Source organism: Mobula hypostoma, chromosome 12 (assembly GCF_963921235.1).
Source record: "Mobula hypostoma chromosome 12, sMobHyp1.1, whole genome shotgun sequence".
NCBI classification, from domain to species: Eukaryota; Metazoa; Chordata; class Chondrichthyes; order Myliobatiformes; family Myliobatidae; genus Mobula; species Mobula hypostoma.
Window position 1 is genome coordinate 101075663 of NC_086108.1, and position 18186 is coordinate 101093848.

An 18186-nucleotide genomic window follows, 5' to 3' on the forward strand; every position below is an offset into this window, starting at 1 on the left:
AGATCACAGAATTTTCTGGAGGCCAAACATTTTAATTCCCATTCTGGCATTTTGTTCCATGGCTTCCTATTGTGCCAAGATGAGGCCATGCTCAGGGTGGAATAGCAACACCTTATATTCCATCTGGATACCCTCCAACCAGATGGGATGAATATCAATTTCTCCTTCTAGTTAAAAAAAAAATCCCCCCCTTCTTTTATTCCCTTCTCTGTACTTTTAGCTCTTTTTATTTACCTATCACTTTCCCCTCCTCCTTTTCTTTCCCTCATGATCCACTTTCCACTCCTATCAGATTCCTTCTTCTCCAACCCTTTACCTTTCTTAGCCACCTGGGTTCACCTACCACTATTGAGGAAATTTCCTTCCGTTCCCCCACCTTTTTATTCTGGTGTCTTCTCCTTTCCTTTTCAGTCCTGAAGAAAGGTCTTGGCCCAAAACGTTGACTTTATATTCATTTCCATAAATGCTGCTTGACCTGCTGAGTTCTTCCAGCATTTTGTGTGTGTTGCTCTGGATTCCAGCATCTGCAGATTTTCTCAAGTTTATGAATGTAATTGATTTTTGTTATGTGTAACTCTCCTCGAGCATGTCATAGAGTTCCTCTAGCATTTCGTGTCATTTGTTCCTACTTGCCAATACTTGCTAAGCACCTCCTTTTTTTCTCTTAACCAGGTCCTCAGTACCTCTTGAAAACCAAGGTTCCCTACACTTATTATCTTTAACTTAAATTCCGACAGGCACATATAAGTTTTGTACAATCAAAATTTCAGTTTTGAAGTCCTTCCATCTTCCAAGTACATATTTTCCAGACAACAGCCTGTCCCAATCCACACTTGCTGGATCATTTCTGATGCCATCAAAATTGACCTTTCCTCAATTTAGAACCTCAACCCGCAGATCTGAATTTGCTCCCCCATTAAAAAAAGTAGTCTATGCCTTTATTTCTTCTACCAAAGTGTATGGTTATACACTTTCCTACACTTTAATCCATCTGCCCTGCTACGTATTGTAGATAATTAAGTCCATAGGACTCACTGCCTTTTAGTCCCACTGACCTCTGGTGCTATGTTTGTAGTCATATTCTTCAGCTCTTCAATCTTGCTAGAAACTTGGTTCCAATCAGGCTAAATATTTTATGAAATAATACAGATTTGAAACAGATATACTTTCCCTTGTGCACCAAATCATAGCTGGAGTGGTTTTCTAATGTGAATTACAGGAAATATTAAAGATAGTTATTACAGGCTTATTAAATTGCTAGAAAAGGCAGAAACCTGAAGACTTTGAATACTCTAGAATTGAGCAAAGGATGACAAAAGAAATTAATAAAGAAAGAGAAAACTGAACTTATAATAGCATAAGAACTAAATAGGTTCTTTTGGTATGTAAAATGGGAAAGGCTAGTATGAGTTAATTGGACCCCTGGAGATGCAAGAGGCTGTAAATGCTGGAACAACACACAAGAAATTCAAGAAACCTAAGAAACGCAGGGAGTCTGGCAACATCTACTGCGGGAGATTAGAGGTCAACGTTTTGGATTGAAACCCTTCAGCTGGAGTGAATTGGATCCCTTCCAGGCAGTAAAGTTTATAAGGAAAAAACAATACAGTTAAACAAGAATTTGCTGTTTCTGTTTTTGCAGAAAGCACATTAAATCACACAGAAATATGAGGAAATCAAGAGTTTTCTGGGAATGAGGTGTTACGAGAATACACATAAAATTAAGATGTTTGCTGGCCTGGGTTAGCATCAGTGACATCAGCAGTTGGTCTGCCACCTGCCCTCAGGGGAAGGAGAGATAAGGAACAATGGAGCAGCGTCTGGAGATGTGTAATGAAGGGACGTGGGAGAGAGAGAGCTGTCTGGAGCGGCTCCCCCTTTGAACCCTGAACTGTTTGAAGTGGTGGACAGGCGATGCCCCAGCAGGGGGATAAAAAGGGACAGGTTCGCTAAGGCTGGACACACGCCACCCGAGGTAACGAGACCCTGGAAGCGGTGCGCCTCTCACGAGTGGGTGAGAAGTATCAGACAACGACAAGGGTGGAAAGGTACGATCAGCGGGAACCCGGTGTGTGTCCGCCCTTGCCTGGGTGCCGGGTTCACTGCAGAGGATTGACCGCATCTGGAGGAGGGGTCACAGTCGGTGACCTCAGGTGACATCACCAAGGACCCGCCCAAAAGTTGCTTGTGAGCCATCTCGCTGGTCTGTGAGTGAAGCAGTGTTCTGAATGATCAGTTGTTCCTGTTCTCTCTGTCTCTTCCCCCACCTTGTCCATCGCCATGGCAACGATTACTGCGAACTGAACTACTAACTGGACTGAACTTTGAGTCATTTTGAAATTTGGTCATTTACCCCTAGACAACGATAGAGCTTGATTGATGCTGTTATCTTAATTCTGTGCACATGTGTGTTTATCATCACTGAACTGTTGCATTTATTATCCTTTCGATTACTGTGTTGCTTGTTTCTTTAATAAAACTTTCTTAGTTCTAGTACTCCAGACTCCAACTGAGTGATCCATTTCTGCTGGTTTGACAACCCAGTTACGGGGTACGTAACAGAGGAAATAAATAAACAATAGAAAATTTATACTGAAGATAATTAATCTCCAAGTTGAAAAATTCCAAGGATATGATGATGTATATATATTCCAGAGGGGATTTTAGTGGTTGCTGTGTTCATCACCTTCCAAGATCCTACTGATTTTGAAATGGTTTCTGCTGATGAGAGGGGAGCAAATGTGACTGTTTAATTAAAAAACAAGAGGGGCAGAAAGCAGGGTCTCAGAACTGGAGTTAATGCTGAAATCTATAATTTTAGGTTCTGGTATCAAGACACTTAGAAAATTGTAATGAAATTGAACAGAATTAATATGGATTAAGGAAAGACAAATCATTTTGAATAACTGTTTGGAATTCTTTGAGGATGTATCTCAGTGAGGGAGCGGGTCAGTTAGTGATTTTTGGAATTCTGGAAGGGTTTCATTAAGGTCTTACACAGGAGACTGGTGAACAAAGTGAGTGCACATGGAACTGAAAGCAGAATACTAGCATGAACTGGGAGTTAACAGACCAAAAAAGAAATAGTTGGACAAAGCAAGCTATTCTCAGGTTGGCTGACTCTGACTAGTGATAGAGTACAGGGATTGGAGCTGGGGGCCTAAATACTCAAAAGCTTATTGCAATGATAAAAATACAAACATTAGCTTTGTTTGTCACATGTGCATTGAAACATGCAGTACAGTAGGTCTACAGCAGATGCAATATCACTGGTTCTATCACCTGGACAATACTTATACTGTACTTCTGTCAGGCTGTTGTTTATTGACTAGAGCTCAGTGTTCAACACAATCATTCTTACAGTTATGAGCAAAAAGCTTCCAAACCTCCCCCTCTAACTGGATCCTCAACTTCCTCATCGGAAGAGCACAATCTGTGCAGATCAGCAATAACATCTCCACCTCGCTGATTATCAACACTGGTGCACCTCAGGGATGTGTGCTTAGCCTACTGCTTATTTTCTCTACACCCATGATTATGTGGCTAGGCCAGCCCAAATGCCATCTTTAAATTTGCTGATGACATAACTGTTGTTGGCAGAATTTCACATGGTGACGAGAAGGTGTACAGGAGTGAGATAGATCAGCTAGTTGAGTGGTTTCACAGTAACAACCTTGCACTCAATGTCAGTAAGGCCAAAGAACAGATTGTGGACTTCAGAATGGGTAAGACAAGGCAACACTCACCATAGAGGGACGGTCTCTCGTAGAGGGATCAGAAGTCGAAAGAGTGAGCAACTTCAAGTTTCTGTGTGTCAATATCGCTGAGGATCTATCCTGGGCCCAACATATTGAGGCAGTTACAAAAAAGGCACAGCAGCGGCTATATTTCATTAGGTGTCTGAAGTGATTTGGTATATCACCAAAGACACTCGCAAATTTCTACAGATGTACTGCGGGCTGCTTTCTTGTTGGCTGTATCACCGTCTGGTACGAGGAGGCCATTGCGCAGGATTGACAGAAGCTGCAGAAAGGTGTGAACTCAGTTATCTCCATAAGGGCACCAGCCTCCATAGAATCCAGGACATCTTCCAAGAGCGATGCCTCAAAAAGGTGGCATCCATCTTTAAGGACCCCCATCACCCAGGTGACGTTACCATCAAGATGGAGGTACAGAGGTACAGAAGCCTGAAGGCACATACTCAATGAATCAGGAACAGTTTCTTCCCCCTGCCATCTGATTTCTGAATGGACCTTGAACGCAAAAATACTACCTCACTACTTTTTTGTACTAATTATTTAATTTAACTATTTTATTTATACATATACTTACTGCAATTCGCAGTTTTTATTATTATATATTACAATGTACTGCTGCTGCATAACAACAAATTCCATGATATATGCTGCTGTTATTAAACCTGACTCTGATTCTAAAATACATTGTTTTTATGTCACGTCATGGTGTGGAGAACGTATATGCCGTGGCAGGAATTGAAACTCGATCGCTAGTGCTGTAAAGCTTCGTGCTAATCACTGTGCTACTGTGTTGCCCATGGCAACTGAGGTTTCCAAATGTCCTGTTTCTGTGCTTGCTGATGACATAACTCACAGCAGAAAGGTGAGTGGTGATGAAGACTGAAAGAGGCTGAAGGGGGTATAAATGTACTGAGTGAACGGGCAGCAACACCTCAAGTGGAGTACAGGGTGGAAAAATGTGAGTGTAAAAGCAGAACATTTCTTAAACTGCTGGCAGATTAGGAAATGTTGTTGTTCAAGTTAACCTAAGTACCCTAGTTACAAGATGCAAAGCAATAACGTGCAGATGCAACTTTAATAAAACAGTATAAACCAGGAATAGGTCCTTTAGCCCACAGTTGGGAAGGAAATTGATATATTGGCAAAAGGTGTTAAATACAGTATTCATTTCCCACTATTGTCTGTAAGGAGCTTGTGCGTTTTCCCTGTGACTGTGTGGGTTTCCTCCGGGTGCTCTGGTATCTTCACACATTTCAAAGATGTACAGGTTAGGGTTAAATTGTGGTCATACTATATTCATGCCAGAACAATGGCGATACTTGCAGACTGCCTCCAGCACAATCCTCAGACTGTGTTGGTCATTCACACTAAGGATGCATTTCAATGTATGTTTTGATGCACACGTGGCAAATAGAGCTGACCTTTAATCTTTTATTGTGATTATATTGGTCCTGATAATACAATTCCTGGAGCATTTTGTACAATTTTGGCCTGAAGTGCAGGTTAAAAAAAAACATATTTGCTTTTGGGCTGAGCAGTGAAGATTCAGCAAAATCCCATGATGCCTGATCTACTGTGCAATCAGAGCCTGAGCAGGCTAAGCCACTATTTCCTCAGGTTTAGAAAAAAAATCAGAGGGGACAACAAGGGAGATGCAAAGTACTTTAAGAGGCATTTAGATGAGCACAAGAATGTGAAGAAAGTGGAGGAATATGGACATTGTGTGGGCAGAGGAGATTAATTTGGTTAGCCATTTGATTACTAATTGAATTGGTTTGACATAACATTGTAGGCCAAAAGGCCTGTTACTGTGCTGTACTGTTTTATGTTCCATGTTTCTCTGTCCTAGAATGAGGGATCATGGTCTCCAAATAAAGGATAAGGTCTTTAGGACTGAATTGTGTAGAAATTCTTTTACTCAAAGGGAGGTCACTTACTGGAGTTCTATTCTCGGGAAGTCACTCATTGGTTGCATTTAAAACTGCAATCATTTACTTTGGCTTATTAAGAGTATCACATGATATGGTCATTGAGAAGAAAATATTGTTTGAGGTGGAAGATCTTGTTGAATGGTGGAGCAGGCTCCACTCCTCCTCTTTCTTAGGTTCAAGAGCCTCCAAGAGGACCAAAACCTTGCTGTGATTTGAAGGCTTTCATGCTTCAATAACCCAGAGAGCTATATTGGCTGCACTCATGGCTTGTGCTTTGGCTTTTAGTAGGGTCATCCATGCCAAAAAGGTCAGGGGGTAGAGGACAGACTAAGAGTGGTCCACGGTCTTCCAGGTTTGGGGGTTCAGCTCAGGGCTAACAGCCCTGACTAGTAAAACAGAACTGTTACAAAAGCAGCAAAGAAGAATCCTTCTACATCTATGGGCGACAGTATTCCTGAGTCTCCACCTGGAACTTGTATGACTGACAGTCAAGAAAACAGAGCTTCTGACACAATGAAGGAAGCCTTGAACACCACCGGAGATGGTGGACCTTTATTGTTGCCTTAAATGTCAGTGGCATAACAGGCAGTAAGTGTAAGAAGGTTCAAGTGGAGTGAGACTTGCACCCACAGCTCTCTGCCTCTGAAGTGAGAGTGTCATTGGTAATATCCTAAACAAACCCTTTACTTTGGTGTTCACTTTCATTCCCCTGAATGATCGCAACAGGAAAAAGACTTGGGATGCTCATACGTTCAATAAAATCATGGTTTTGATTCGCATATCAGATGTTTCTATCAGTAAAATGCATTGGAACAATTCTGACCCTTGGTCTCTGACCACTGTCTACATGTCAACAACAATCCAGGCCTTGATATGAGCTGTAAGGACCAATATAGCCGAACTCAATGATTTACCTTGACATCAAATTGTTCACTGTTACTATAATAATTCCACATTGCTACTTTATAATATGTATTACCATTTTCCATGAATCCTGGTAGGCACTTGGCCTGTCCTCCTGTTCTGACTGTTAACTTTGTGGTACCTTCGAATCCCTGTACACGCACTTTAACCGCATATCTTCCAGTTCCACTAAAGTCGAAGAAATACTTAGAGTAAATCCCGTCATTCCTGACGATATCAGCACCTAAAGTCAAAATAAATGGATAAAGACTACTGTCATAATATAAAGAAATCTGAATACAGAAAAATTAAGTGACTGTGTACAAGAGGTACAAAGGATATTAAAACTTCACTAATAATTGCTAAAAAACAGGATTATGGAGGTGACTAACCTCACCATAATATGTCCAAACACTGAACTTCAAAACTTTCTTTGGTTGTTGTGTTGCATTGGCTTTGATGTCAATAGAGCCACAAAGCAGCGCTTTGGTCGAATGAGTCCACGATGCCCATTCAGCTAGACCCAATTTCCTACATTTTGCCTGCATCCCTCCAGGATCCTGCTTCCATGTACTTTCTTAAATAATACTATAATCTGCCTCAACCACTTGCTTCTTCTGGCAGATCATTCCATATACTCACCAGACTCTTCTTAAAAATTTGCCCCTCAAGTTTCTTTTAAAAACTTTTCCCTCTCATCCTAAGTCTATGTCTCCTAGTTTTAGATTCCCCTGACTTGTGGAAAAATACTGTTACTATCCACCTAATCGATACTTCTTATAATTTCTGGTTATAACCAACTAATGCTAATATTTGACTTGCATTTCAGAGTCACGACATGGTGTATTAGACAAGATAAATCTGACCTTCTCTAAAAAACTCCAGTGAACTAGATTGGTATGGATTTTTAAAGGAACAATTCCACTGATTGTGGCCACCCTTGGGGGCTTCCCTTTTATAGTCCCTATTGTTAACTGAATATAAAATGGAGAGTTTTGTTTCATGATGAGATTTGTTGAGTCAGGTCTCTTGATTTAATATTCTGGTAAGTTAACTTCTGCCCTACCACCACATCCATAACGAAATGGTATAGGAAGATGAAAACAAGACAATTTCACAAGTTGGAATCTGTAAATTAAGCCAAGCTACACCAACTATTTTTTGATCCAGAGCTGTTTTGCTTTTCAGCTGCACAGAGACTAAAAATCAGCTTTATTTCAAGGCCAAAGTCAAGGTAAAATTTATTATCAAAGTACGTATATGTCACCATATTTCTTACAGGCATTCACAGAAAAATAAAGAAATAGAATAGAATTTATGAAAAACTCTACATAAACAAAGACGGACAAGCAACCAATAAGCACCAGAAGACAACTGTGCAAAATAAAAAAAAAATAATACTGAGAACATGAATTGTAGAGTCCTTGAAAGTGAGATCATAGTTGCAGAATCAGTTCAAAGTTCCGGTGAATTTAGTTATCTACGTTGGTTTAGGAGGCTGATTGTTATAGGGTAATAACTGTCCCTGAACCTGGTGGTATAAGAACTAATGCTCCTGTACCTCCCATCCAGTAGCAGCAGTGAGAAGACAGCATGGCCTGGATGTTGGGGGTGTTTGAAGATGGATGCTACCTTCTTGCAGTAGTACTTCATGCAAGTATATTAAAGGTCAATGTAGACATGGTGCACACAGAGCATTCAGAGCAAGTGCAAGGCCTGGACTCGTTGGTGTATCATTGGAACTACTGCTGACTCAATTTAGGAGATGAAAGGAAGGTTGCCTTAGCAATGAGGGGAAGAAGCCTGCACCTGCCGAGAAGGTGTAGATTGAGTTTGTGGAGACGGTGAGCAACAGAAGCACTGTGCCATGAGATCTCTGAATTTACTGAACTGAGTTATATTTACAACGTTATCTTTCGGTACTGTGATGCCTTACAATCACCTGACCAAACAGAGACTGTCCATGAGCCAATGCTGAAAAGCCTTGAGCGAAGCAATTCTTCAGATTGTAATTTTGAATTTACTGACTTTATTCCATGACAAAAAAGAGATCAAAAATGAGCTTAATTTGTCATATGTATATCAAAGCATCGAAACACATACTATTTGCATCAACAATCAATGTAATCCAAGCTTTTTAAAAGATGTTTTAGTGAGCTAGAATGTGGAATAGCCCTTCCGGCCTTTACAGCCACACCGCCCAGCAATCCCCTGATTTTAATCCTAGCCTAATCATGGGACAATTTAGAATGACCAATTAACCTACCAACCAGTAGGTCTTTGGAATGGGGGAGGAAACCGGAGCACCCAGAGGAAACCCACATGGTTATGGGGAGAAGGTACAATCTCTTTACAAACTGCAGTGGGAATTAAACATCAATCTTACAGCTGGCACTGCACCAGCATTACATTAACTACTGGGCTACCTCCAATACACCTCCAAATTTAGTGGTTTAATCTCACTAATTACATCTTGCGTCACATCACATCATATCCTCCATCACATCACCCCTCACACCCACCTAATTTTGATCAACACTCACCCTTCATTTTCCTGATGCGTGTCCAGTTATCTGTCCAACATTGCCAGTAACCCTTTTCTTTTTGCAATGTGACACATTTGCCTTATCATCTCCTGACTGAATGGGGACCATACTATGGCCAGACATTGAGAAGATCCAAGCATGGCGATCGTAAAAACCACTGAGCAGATCACTGGGTTCTCTCTCTCTCCTATTTGTGACATTTACTGGGAATGTTGTATACAAAGGGCCCAAAGCATTGTTGAGGATCCCTACCAACCATCTGACAATCTCTTTAACCCACTACTATCAGGAAGGAGGTACAGGAACATCAGGTCGAGAACTGCTAGACTGGGTAACAGCTTCTTCCCTTTGGCTGTGAGACTGGTGAATATCCTGCCACCACCAAGCTGTGTTCTGTTTACTGTACAGTTTGCTATTTACTGTTTATATGTGTTGTGCTCTACATGCATTGTGAATAATATTTTATTAGTTTATTTATGGTAATATTTTGTTTTATGTGCCATGTGTGAACCATGGTCCAGAGCAACGTTGATTCGTTTGGTTATACAATCAGATGACAATAAACTTAAACTTGGACTTGTTAAGATTGTGATGTTGCCATGGTTAAATCACAGTTGTTCCTTTTGTCCTCATCTGTCCAAAATTGTCACAAGACATGCATGAAAATAATTCTTCAATGGCTTTCTCCCCTCCATGGGCACTGTCACAAGACGAATGGACCTATGGAAGAACTTACGCATGTACCAACGTGGGACTGTTCAAAAAGTTAGATTCTTATCTGCTGAAACACAAGCCAGGAGGGAAAAGAAGTAAGCACCAGAATTCAAAGTCAGGTATTAATTGTGAAGGTGAAAAGCTTAAGAGAAACATGATGGGGATCTTCTTCACTTAGCGGATGGTGAGAGTGTGGAACAAGTTGCCAACAGAAGTGGTAGATGTGGGTTTGATTTCAACATTTAAGAGAAATTTGGAGAGGTATATGGATGGGAAGGGTATGGAGGGCTATGGTCCAGTGCAGATCAATAGGATGAGATGGAATAACAGTTTTGCATTGAATAGATGGGCCAAAGGACTTGTTTTTGTGCTTTAATGTTCTATGACTCTAGGAGCAGGGAGAAATGGAGATCACTTTAAGGCAGGGAAGATGAACGTGGGATCCACAGTGACTTGGATCCAAAGATATAGTGTAGTGGTGGAAGGTTGTTGCACAATTCTAACAGCTTTCAAAGACAATGTGTTATTAATCCCATCATTATGATCTATCATATAGTTCTTTAGAAAGGAAGCTAACTTTCGATATATCTGCAGTTTTGGAATGTTCAATAGGACTACACTTTCTTATTTACAGGGACATTTAATGAGTCCTACCTAATCCATCATCCAAGAGCTTCAGTGTAACTGGAGGGCCTTTGGGACGTTCAATAATAGCCGTCACATTTGTATTCAGAACCGGCTGAAATCCATAACTAACTTCCACATAGGAAATCATCGGGCTGGTGGGATCCTTCCTGCTGATGTACCCACTAACTTTGATTGGCGGAGCTTGTGGATCTGCTGCTCGTGACGTTATGATGATTGTTATGACCTGTTTGGTTCCTGGGTTTTGAATGCTGTAGATCCAAGTTCCAATCTAGGAAACAAAGAGTTAGAAAAATATTATTCTTCCTCATTGACTTGTTTCATATAATCCAGCAGAGCCCATGTTGTTCTTATGCCAGCTGAATTGATCTCAGCCAAGTCTCCTAATGTTCATTTCAATTTCTTTTACAGTTACACAGATCTACCATTGCTCTGTGCAGGAAATATTTACATGATCTGAAAACTCTGGGGACCTTTTTTTTGAAATATGTATACTATGACTATTGAGAATGAAAATTGAACAAATCACATATTTTTGATTTATTAATTGAAGTATATAATGAAATACAGTACAAAAAAGAAAATCGTTAACATTTTGTAGCTTAGATGGCATCTGTCTTCAGCAGGCTGGTGGTTTATTAACAACAAGCTATCCCATTCCATTCTATGTTTATTATTAAAATTTGTGACAGTGTTGTAACTTGAAACACTGACTATGTAAATATGTTGAATCTCTAAAATGTTTCAAAGTAATTGTGGTCTGTTTATCATTTAGAAAATTTATGGATTATATTCATCAACTCAATTAATTATGCAATTTCACAATTATATTAGCATAATCTCAAAATCATACTAACATTATAAGACCATATAAGATATAGGAGAAGAATTAGGCCATTTGGCCTGTCGAGTCAGCTCCTCCATTTCATCATGGTGGTCCAATTTTCCTCTCACCCTCAATTTCCTCCCCATATCCCTTCATGCCCTGATCTATCAAGAATCTATCAACCTCTGTATGTATATTTTAGGCTTAGCCTCCTCATCTGCCTGTGGAAAGGAATTTCACAGATTCACCACTCTCCGGCTGAAGAAATTCCTCCTCATCTCCATTCTAAACAGACAACCCTCTATTCTGAGGCTATCTCCTCTGGTCTTAGACTCTCCTACCATAGGAAATATTCTCTCCACATCCACACCATCAAAGTTTTCACCATTCAATAGGTTTCAATGAGGTCCCCCTCATTCTTCTGAATTGCAGCAAATACAGGCCCAGAACCATCAAGTGGTCTTCATATGTCAAGCCAGTCAATCCTGGAATCATTTTCATGAACCTCCTTTGAACCCTCTCCAGATTCAGCACATCCTTTCTAAGATAAAGGCCCAGAATTGCTCACAATACTCCAAGTGAGGCCTCACCAGTGCTTTATGTAACAGAAAATTACAGCTGCACATGAACGAAGACTATGTGCATGGGAACATTTCAGTCACCGCCGGTCACACACCCATGCAGCTCAGAGGGAACAGTACTCTCAAAATAGCCTCATTATTATTTGCTTGGCTTGGAAGCAATGGCCAGGACACTTATGGCTGACTGCTTTCCAGCTTTTATTACTGGGCATTGAATTCAGGAAGGGGGACGGTGCACATGTTCCTGTCTACATCTTGATGAAAAGCTTCAAAGATATGCACAATCAACACTTTTTATTGACACTTTTACCTTCAACTCTATTATTAAGCGCACTATCTACAATGCTAATCTACTGGAAGAAAATTGCAAATAGTTGTGCAGAAGCCTAAAGATACCAAAGCCAAACCTTTTCCACTCACTATCAGTCTCATCCATTCTCTAAAGATAAAGCTTAGCTTTTTTTTATTACACGTACATCAAAACATGCAGCAAAATGTGGCATTTGTGTGAACAATCAACACAGTCTGAGGATTGCTCTGGGTGAAACCTGCAAGTGAGACTATGGCGACCCACCTTCCAGCGCACACAAAACGGCACGCGGCGGCAGAGAGGCCGGCCCCAAAAAGGGCGCCAGGCCATCTTCACCAGCAGGGGAAAATCCACGCGCGGGAAGGGTCTGTGAATATGCGTTCCCCACAGCAGTCCCGCCCAGGGAGGGCGGGAACGGGAAGGTTTTAAAGGAGGCTGTGAAGTTTGAATAAATCTCTTTTATCGCAACTCCAACTCACCGACTACGTGTCATTATTCTAGCGCTGTGTGTAGCACATCGTTACAATTGGTGACCTCGATGGCACAAACGATATTTGGACCAGAGATGACCAACACCGCATCTGTTCACGCAGCTTCGTTAAAACTGCCAAGCTTCTGGACGCTGCGACCTCGCTTATGGCTCAAACAAGCAGAAGCACAATTCCACATTCGGCAGATAACCTCCGATTCCACTCCTGACTACTACGTGGTGAGCTCCCTTGATCAGGAGACAGCTGCACAAGTTGAGGAGTTTATACAGTCACCCCCAGAGGACGGCAAATACACAGCATTCAAAGCCCTGCTCATAAGGACTTTTGGACTCTCGGACTCTCATGGCGCGAGCCAGCTGCTCGCTTACTGCACCTGGATGGTTTGGGAGACAGGCCGCCATTGGCATTAATGAACGAAATGCTGGCCCTGGCTGAAGGACACAAACCCTGCCTCATGTTTGAGCAGGCGTTCCTAGAGCAACTGCCCGAGGACATATGCTGTCTGACGCAGATTTCAGTGACCCCTGGGAGGTGGGGGCCCGGGCAGATGTGCTGTGGAATGCCAGGAAGGAGAGAGGGGCATCCGTCACACAGATCACCAAGCCGCGTGCCCAACGGCAGACCAGACCAGGCCCGGCAGCAGAGCCTACAAAACCCGGCGACGGGAGTAAATAGCCCAACGAACAATGGTGCTTCTACCACCAGCGGGTGGGGCACAGAGGCCCGCCACCATAGACCGCCCTGCAAATTCCCGGGAAACGCCAGGGCCAGTCGCCGCTGATGGCTACGGCGGCGGGCCATCAGGACAGCCTCCTGTACGTCTGGGACAAGCAGTCGGGATGCCGCTTTTTGGTCGACACCGGAGCGGAGATCAGCTTTTTACCTCCAAAGAGTTATGACACCCGCAACAGAGAACCGGGACCCACCCTGAGGGCCGCAAATGGCAGCACAATAAGGACCTACAGCACCCGCATGGTGTGGCTACAGTTCAGCTCCAGCCGGTTCACGTGGGACTTCATACTGGCCGCCGTGGCCCAACCACTCCTGGAGGCAGATTTTCTGCGAGCCCACAGCCTGCTGGTCGACCTGCAAGGGAAGCGATTAGTCCACGCCAAGACTTTTCAAACGTACTTCCTGGGTGAAGCCAAGTTGCCAGCCCCACACCTGGACTCCATCACGCTGTCCGATGACGAATTCACCAGGGTCCTGGCGGATTTCCCATCAGTTCTGACACCGCAGTTCACCGCAGCCATGCCCAGACACGGAGCACAGCACCACATCCCGACCCAGGGACCACCCCTCCACGCCCGTGCTTGAAGGCTCCCCCTAGACAAGCTCCGACTGGCAAAGGAGGAGTTCAAGAAGATGGAGGAATTGGGGATCATACAACGGTCCGACAGTCCATGGGCCTCCCCCCTGCACGTGGTGCCCAAGGCAACAGGGGGCTGGAGACCATGCGGCGACTACCGCAGGCTGAACGAGGCTACAATGCCAGACCACTACCCTGTGCTGCACATTCAAGATTTTGCAGCAAACTTACATGGCGCAAGGATCTTTTCCAAGGTAGACCTCGTCCGGGGATACCATCAAATCCCGGTACATCCGGACGACATCCCCAAAACAGCACTCATCACCCCGTTCGGCCTTTTCGAATTCCTCCAAATGCCTAAAGAATGCCGCACAGACTTTCCAGCGGCTAATGGACGTGGTGGGATGTGACCTGGGCTTTGCATTCATCTAGTTCGATGACATGATCATAGCCAGCAGTAGTCGTCAGAAGCATCTGTCCCACCTCCGTCAACTCTACTCCCGCCTGAGCGAATTCGGCCTTACAATCAACTCGGACTCGACACCGTCGACTTCGTGGGCCACAAGATTACTAAACTTGGGGCAACCCCTCTGCCCACCAAGGTAGACACGGTCCGCCACTTCCCCCGACCCAACACAACCAAAGGCCCGCAGGAATTCGTGGGTATGGTGAATTTCTATCACCGTTTCCTCCCCTCAGCAGCCCGAATCATGTGCCCCCTGTTCACCCTGATGTCAGGTAAGGGCAGGGACATTACCTGGGATGAAGAGGCCGTGGTCGCTTTCGTTAAAACCAAGGAAGCCTTGGCAAACGCCGCGATGCTAGTGCACCCCAGAACAGATGTTCCTACTGCCCTCACAGTGGAACCATCCAACACAGCGGTCGGTGGAGTGCTGGAACAACTCATCGAGGGTTGCTGGCAACCCCTGGCGTTCTTCAGCAAACACCTACAACCACCCGAACTCAAATACAGTGCTTTCGGCCGGGAGCTATTGGCACTATACCTGGCAATCCGGCATTTCAGGTACTTCTTAGAAGGTAGGCCCTTCACCGTGTTCACAGACCACAAACCGCTTACCTTTGCGTTCACTAAGGTGTCCGACCCCTGGTCGTCCCGCCAGCAGCAACATCTGTCCTACATCTCCGAATACACGACGGACATCCGGTATGTCTCGGGAAAGGACAACGTCGTGGCGGACGCACTATCCAGACCTACCATACAGGCCCTGTCCCAGGGGGTGGACTATGCAGCGCTGGCAGAGGCACAGCAGGCAGACGATGAGATCCCTAGTTACAGAACTGCGGTCTCCGGTTTGCAGCTCCAAGACCTCCCTGCAGGCCCAGGTGAGAAGACCCTACTGTGTGACGTAGCTACTGGCCAACCCCGCCCCATCGTCCCAGCAGCCTGGCGCTGGTGGGTTTTCGAATCCATTCACAACTTAGCGCACCCCTCCATCAGGACAACTGTCCAGCTGGTCTCCAACAGGTTCGTGTGGCATGGACTTCGTAAACAGTGAATGGGTCAAAACGTGCATGCAGTGCCAAACGGCCAAGGTGCAGCAGCACACCAAGGCTCCGCCGCAGCAGTTCGAACCCACCCGCCAGAGGTTTGACCACATTCATGTGGATATCGTGGGGCCCCTGCCAGTGTCACGAGAAGCGCAGTACCTCCTAACTATCGTAGACCAGTTCACCAGATGGCCAGAGGTGGTCCTGCTCACCGACACCACCTCTGAATCCTGCACCCGAGCACTGGTCGCAACCTGGGTAGCCCGCTTCAGGGTACCAGCCCACATTACCTCCGACAGAGGGGCCCAGTTCACCTCCAGCCTGTGATCAGCTATGGCCAGCCTTTTAGGAATACAGCTACACCACACAACTGCCTACCACCCACAGTCGAACGGACTAGTGGAGCGTTTCCACCATCACCTGAAATCGGCTTTCATGGCCCACCTGGAGGGGCCTAACTGGGTGGACGAACTTCCCTGGGTCCTGCTCGGAATCCGCATGGCGCCCAAGGAGGATCTGCACACCTCGTCGGCCGAGTTGGTGTGCAGCGCACCCCTGGTAGTCCCAGGAGAGTTCATACCAGCCCCAAGGGGGCAAGAGGAAGAACCCACAGCAGTTCTGGACAGACTACAGGAGAGGCTCAGTAACCTGGCCCCCATACCCACTTCACAGCACGGACAGAGCCCGACCTGCGTACCCAAAGACCTGCAGAACTGTAAGTTTCTTTTTGTACGACGGGGCGGACACCGGGCACCGCTACAGCGACCCTACGAGGGGCTGTTTAAGGTGATCAGGAACAATGGGTCCACATTCGTGCTGGACATTGGGGGGGAGAGAGGAGGTTTTCACGGTGGACCGACTCAAACCGGCCCATGTGGACTTGGCACAGCCGGTCCAGGCTCAGGCACCGCAGCGCAGGGGCAGACCTCCCAAACAGAGGCCGATCCAGACTGTGGACATTGGGGGAGGTATCGCCAGTTCTGGGGGGGCGGTTATGTGGCGACCCACTTTCCAGCGCACACGAACCGGCTCACAAAATGGCACGCGCCGGCAGAGAGGCCAGACCCAAAAAGGGCATCAGGCCATCTTCACCAGCAGGGGAAATGCCCGCGCACGGAAATGGTCTGGGAATATGCATTCTCCACAGCAGTCCCGCCCGGGAAGGGCTGGAACGGGAAGGCTTTAAAGGAGGCCGCGTGGTTTGAATAAATCTCTTTTCTCGCACCTCCAACTCACCGACTACGTGTGGTTATTCTAGCACTGTGTGAAGGACACCGCGACAATACCATGCTTCTGGCACCAACATAGCATTCACTACTCTCTTACTAACTCCAACCGGAACACATACCTCTTTGCAATATTGGAGGAAACTGGAGCACCCAGAGGAAAACCATCTGATCACAGGGAGGACGTACAAAATCCTTCCAGACAGTGGTGAGAATTGAATCATGATCGCTAATTGTCTGTGCTGTAAACTATTACACCAACAGCTACTGTGACAACCATGCTGTTCAGATATAGCTCCATTCCGCACAGCAGACTTGCTGGTTTTGAACAGCAGATTGAACCTGGAGAACTCAAAATGTACCGGGGAAGTAGTTCTGGTGTGAAACAAAAAGCTCATTAAATGTGCTGTAAGGAAGGGTGAGAGCACAGCTAACACAAATTTTGCTTCACAGTTCCAGAAACCTGGTACAGTCCTGAACAATGAAACAACCTCACCACTGCATGGAGTCATCAGCCAATAAACTCAAAAGGCGAAGCAGTATTCAGGAAGAACTTTGATTGTCTGGAATCTCTATTATGTAGGCACAGTGAGGTCAAGCAGAAATAACAAAAGAAATCTTCAGCACCCTAAGCAATCCATTCAAGTACGAACTGCCAGCGCTGTGAATGATCATAAGACCAGAAGACATAGAAACAGAATTAGGCCATTCAGCCCATCAAGTCTGCTCTGTCATTCTGTCATGGCTGATCCCGGATCCCACTTAACTCCATACACCTGCCTTCTTGCCATATCCTTTGATACCCTGACTGATCAGGAAACGATCAACTTCCACCTTAAATATACCCACGGACTTGGCCTCTACCATATATGTGTCAGAGCATTCCACAGATTCTCTAGCTAAAAAAATTCCTCCTTACTTCTTTTCTAAAAGTTTGCCATTCAATTTTGAGGCTGTGCCCTCTAGTTCTGGATATCCCACCACAGGAAACATCCTCTTCACATCCACTAATCCTTTCAACATTCAGTAGGTTTCAATGAGATCCTCACACATTCCTCTAAATTCCAGTGAATACAGACCTAAGTTGGCAAATGCTCTTCATGTGTTAACCCCTTCATTCCCAGAATCATGCTCAGGAGCCTCCTCTGGATTCTCTCCAATGACAACACATCCTTTTTGCAGCCAGCAGGGTGAGTATCAGTGCATCAGAAGTGCAGAATCAAAAAGGGTAGCAAATACAGTACTCATCGTGTTACATCTCAATGCACGAAGTATAAGAAATAAGGTGGATCATCTTGTTACACGTTTACAGATTGTCAGGTATGATGTTGTGACCATTACTGAATCGTGGCTGAAGGATGGTTGTAGTTGGGAACTGAGAGTCCCAATTTACACCTTGTATCAGAGGGGTAGGAAGGTGGGCAGAGGGAGTGGCGT

The 18186-nt window shown here is 44.8% G+C and overlaps 1 protein-coding gene across 1 annotated transcript in view; it reads right to left on the reverse strand.

Annotated features, from left to right (window-relative positions):
• Window positions 1–18186, reverse strand: part of LOC134355255 (calcium-activated chloride channel regulator 1-like) — a 96995-nt gene that overhangs the window by 16378 nt on the left and 62431 nt on the right. Inside the window, exons 11-12 of the mRNA XM_063065050.1 lie at window positions 10507–10768; window positions 6669–6836 (exon numbers count right to left, since the gene is read on the reverse strand). Coding sequence (XP_062921120.1) covers window positions 6669–6836; window positions 10507–10768 — 430 coding nt within the window. The remainder of the gene's footprint in view (window positions 1–6668; window positions 6837–10506; window positions 10769–18186) is intronic.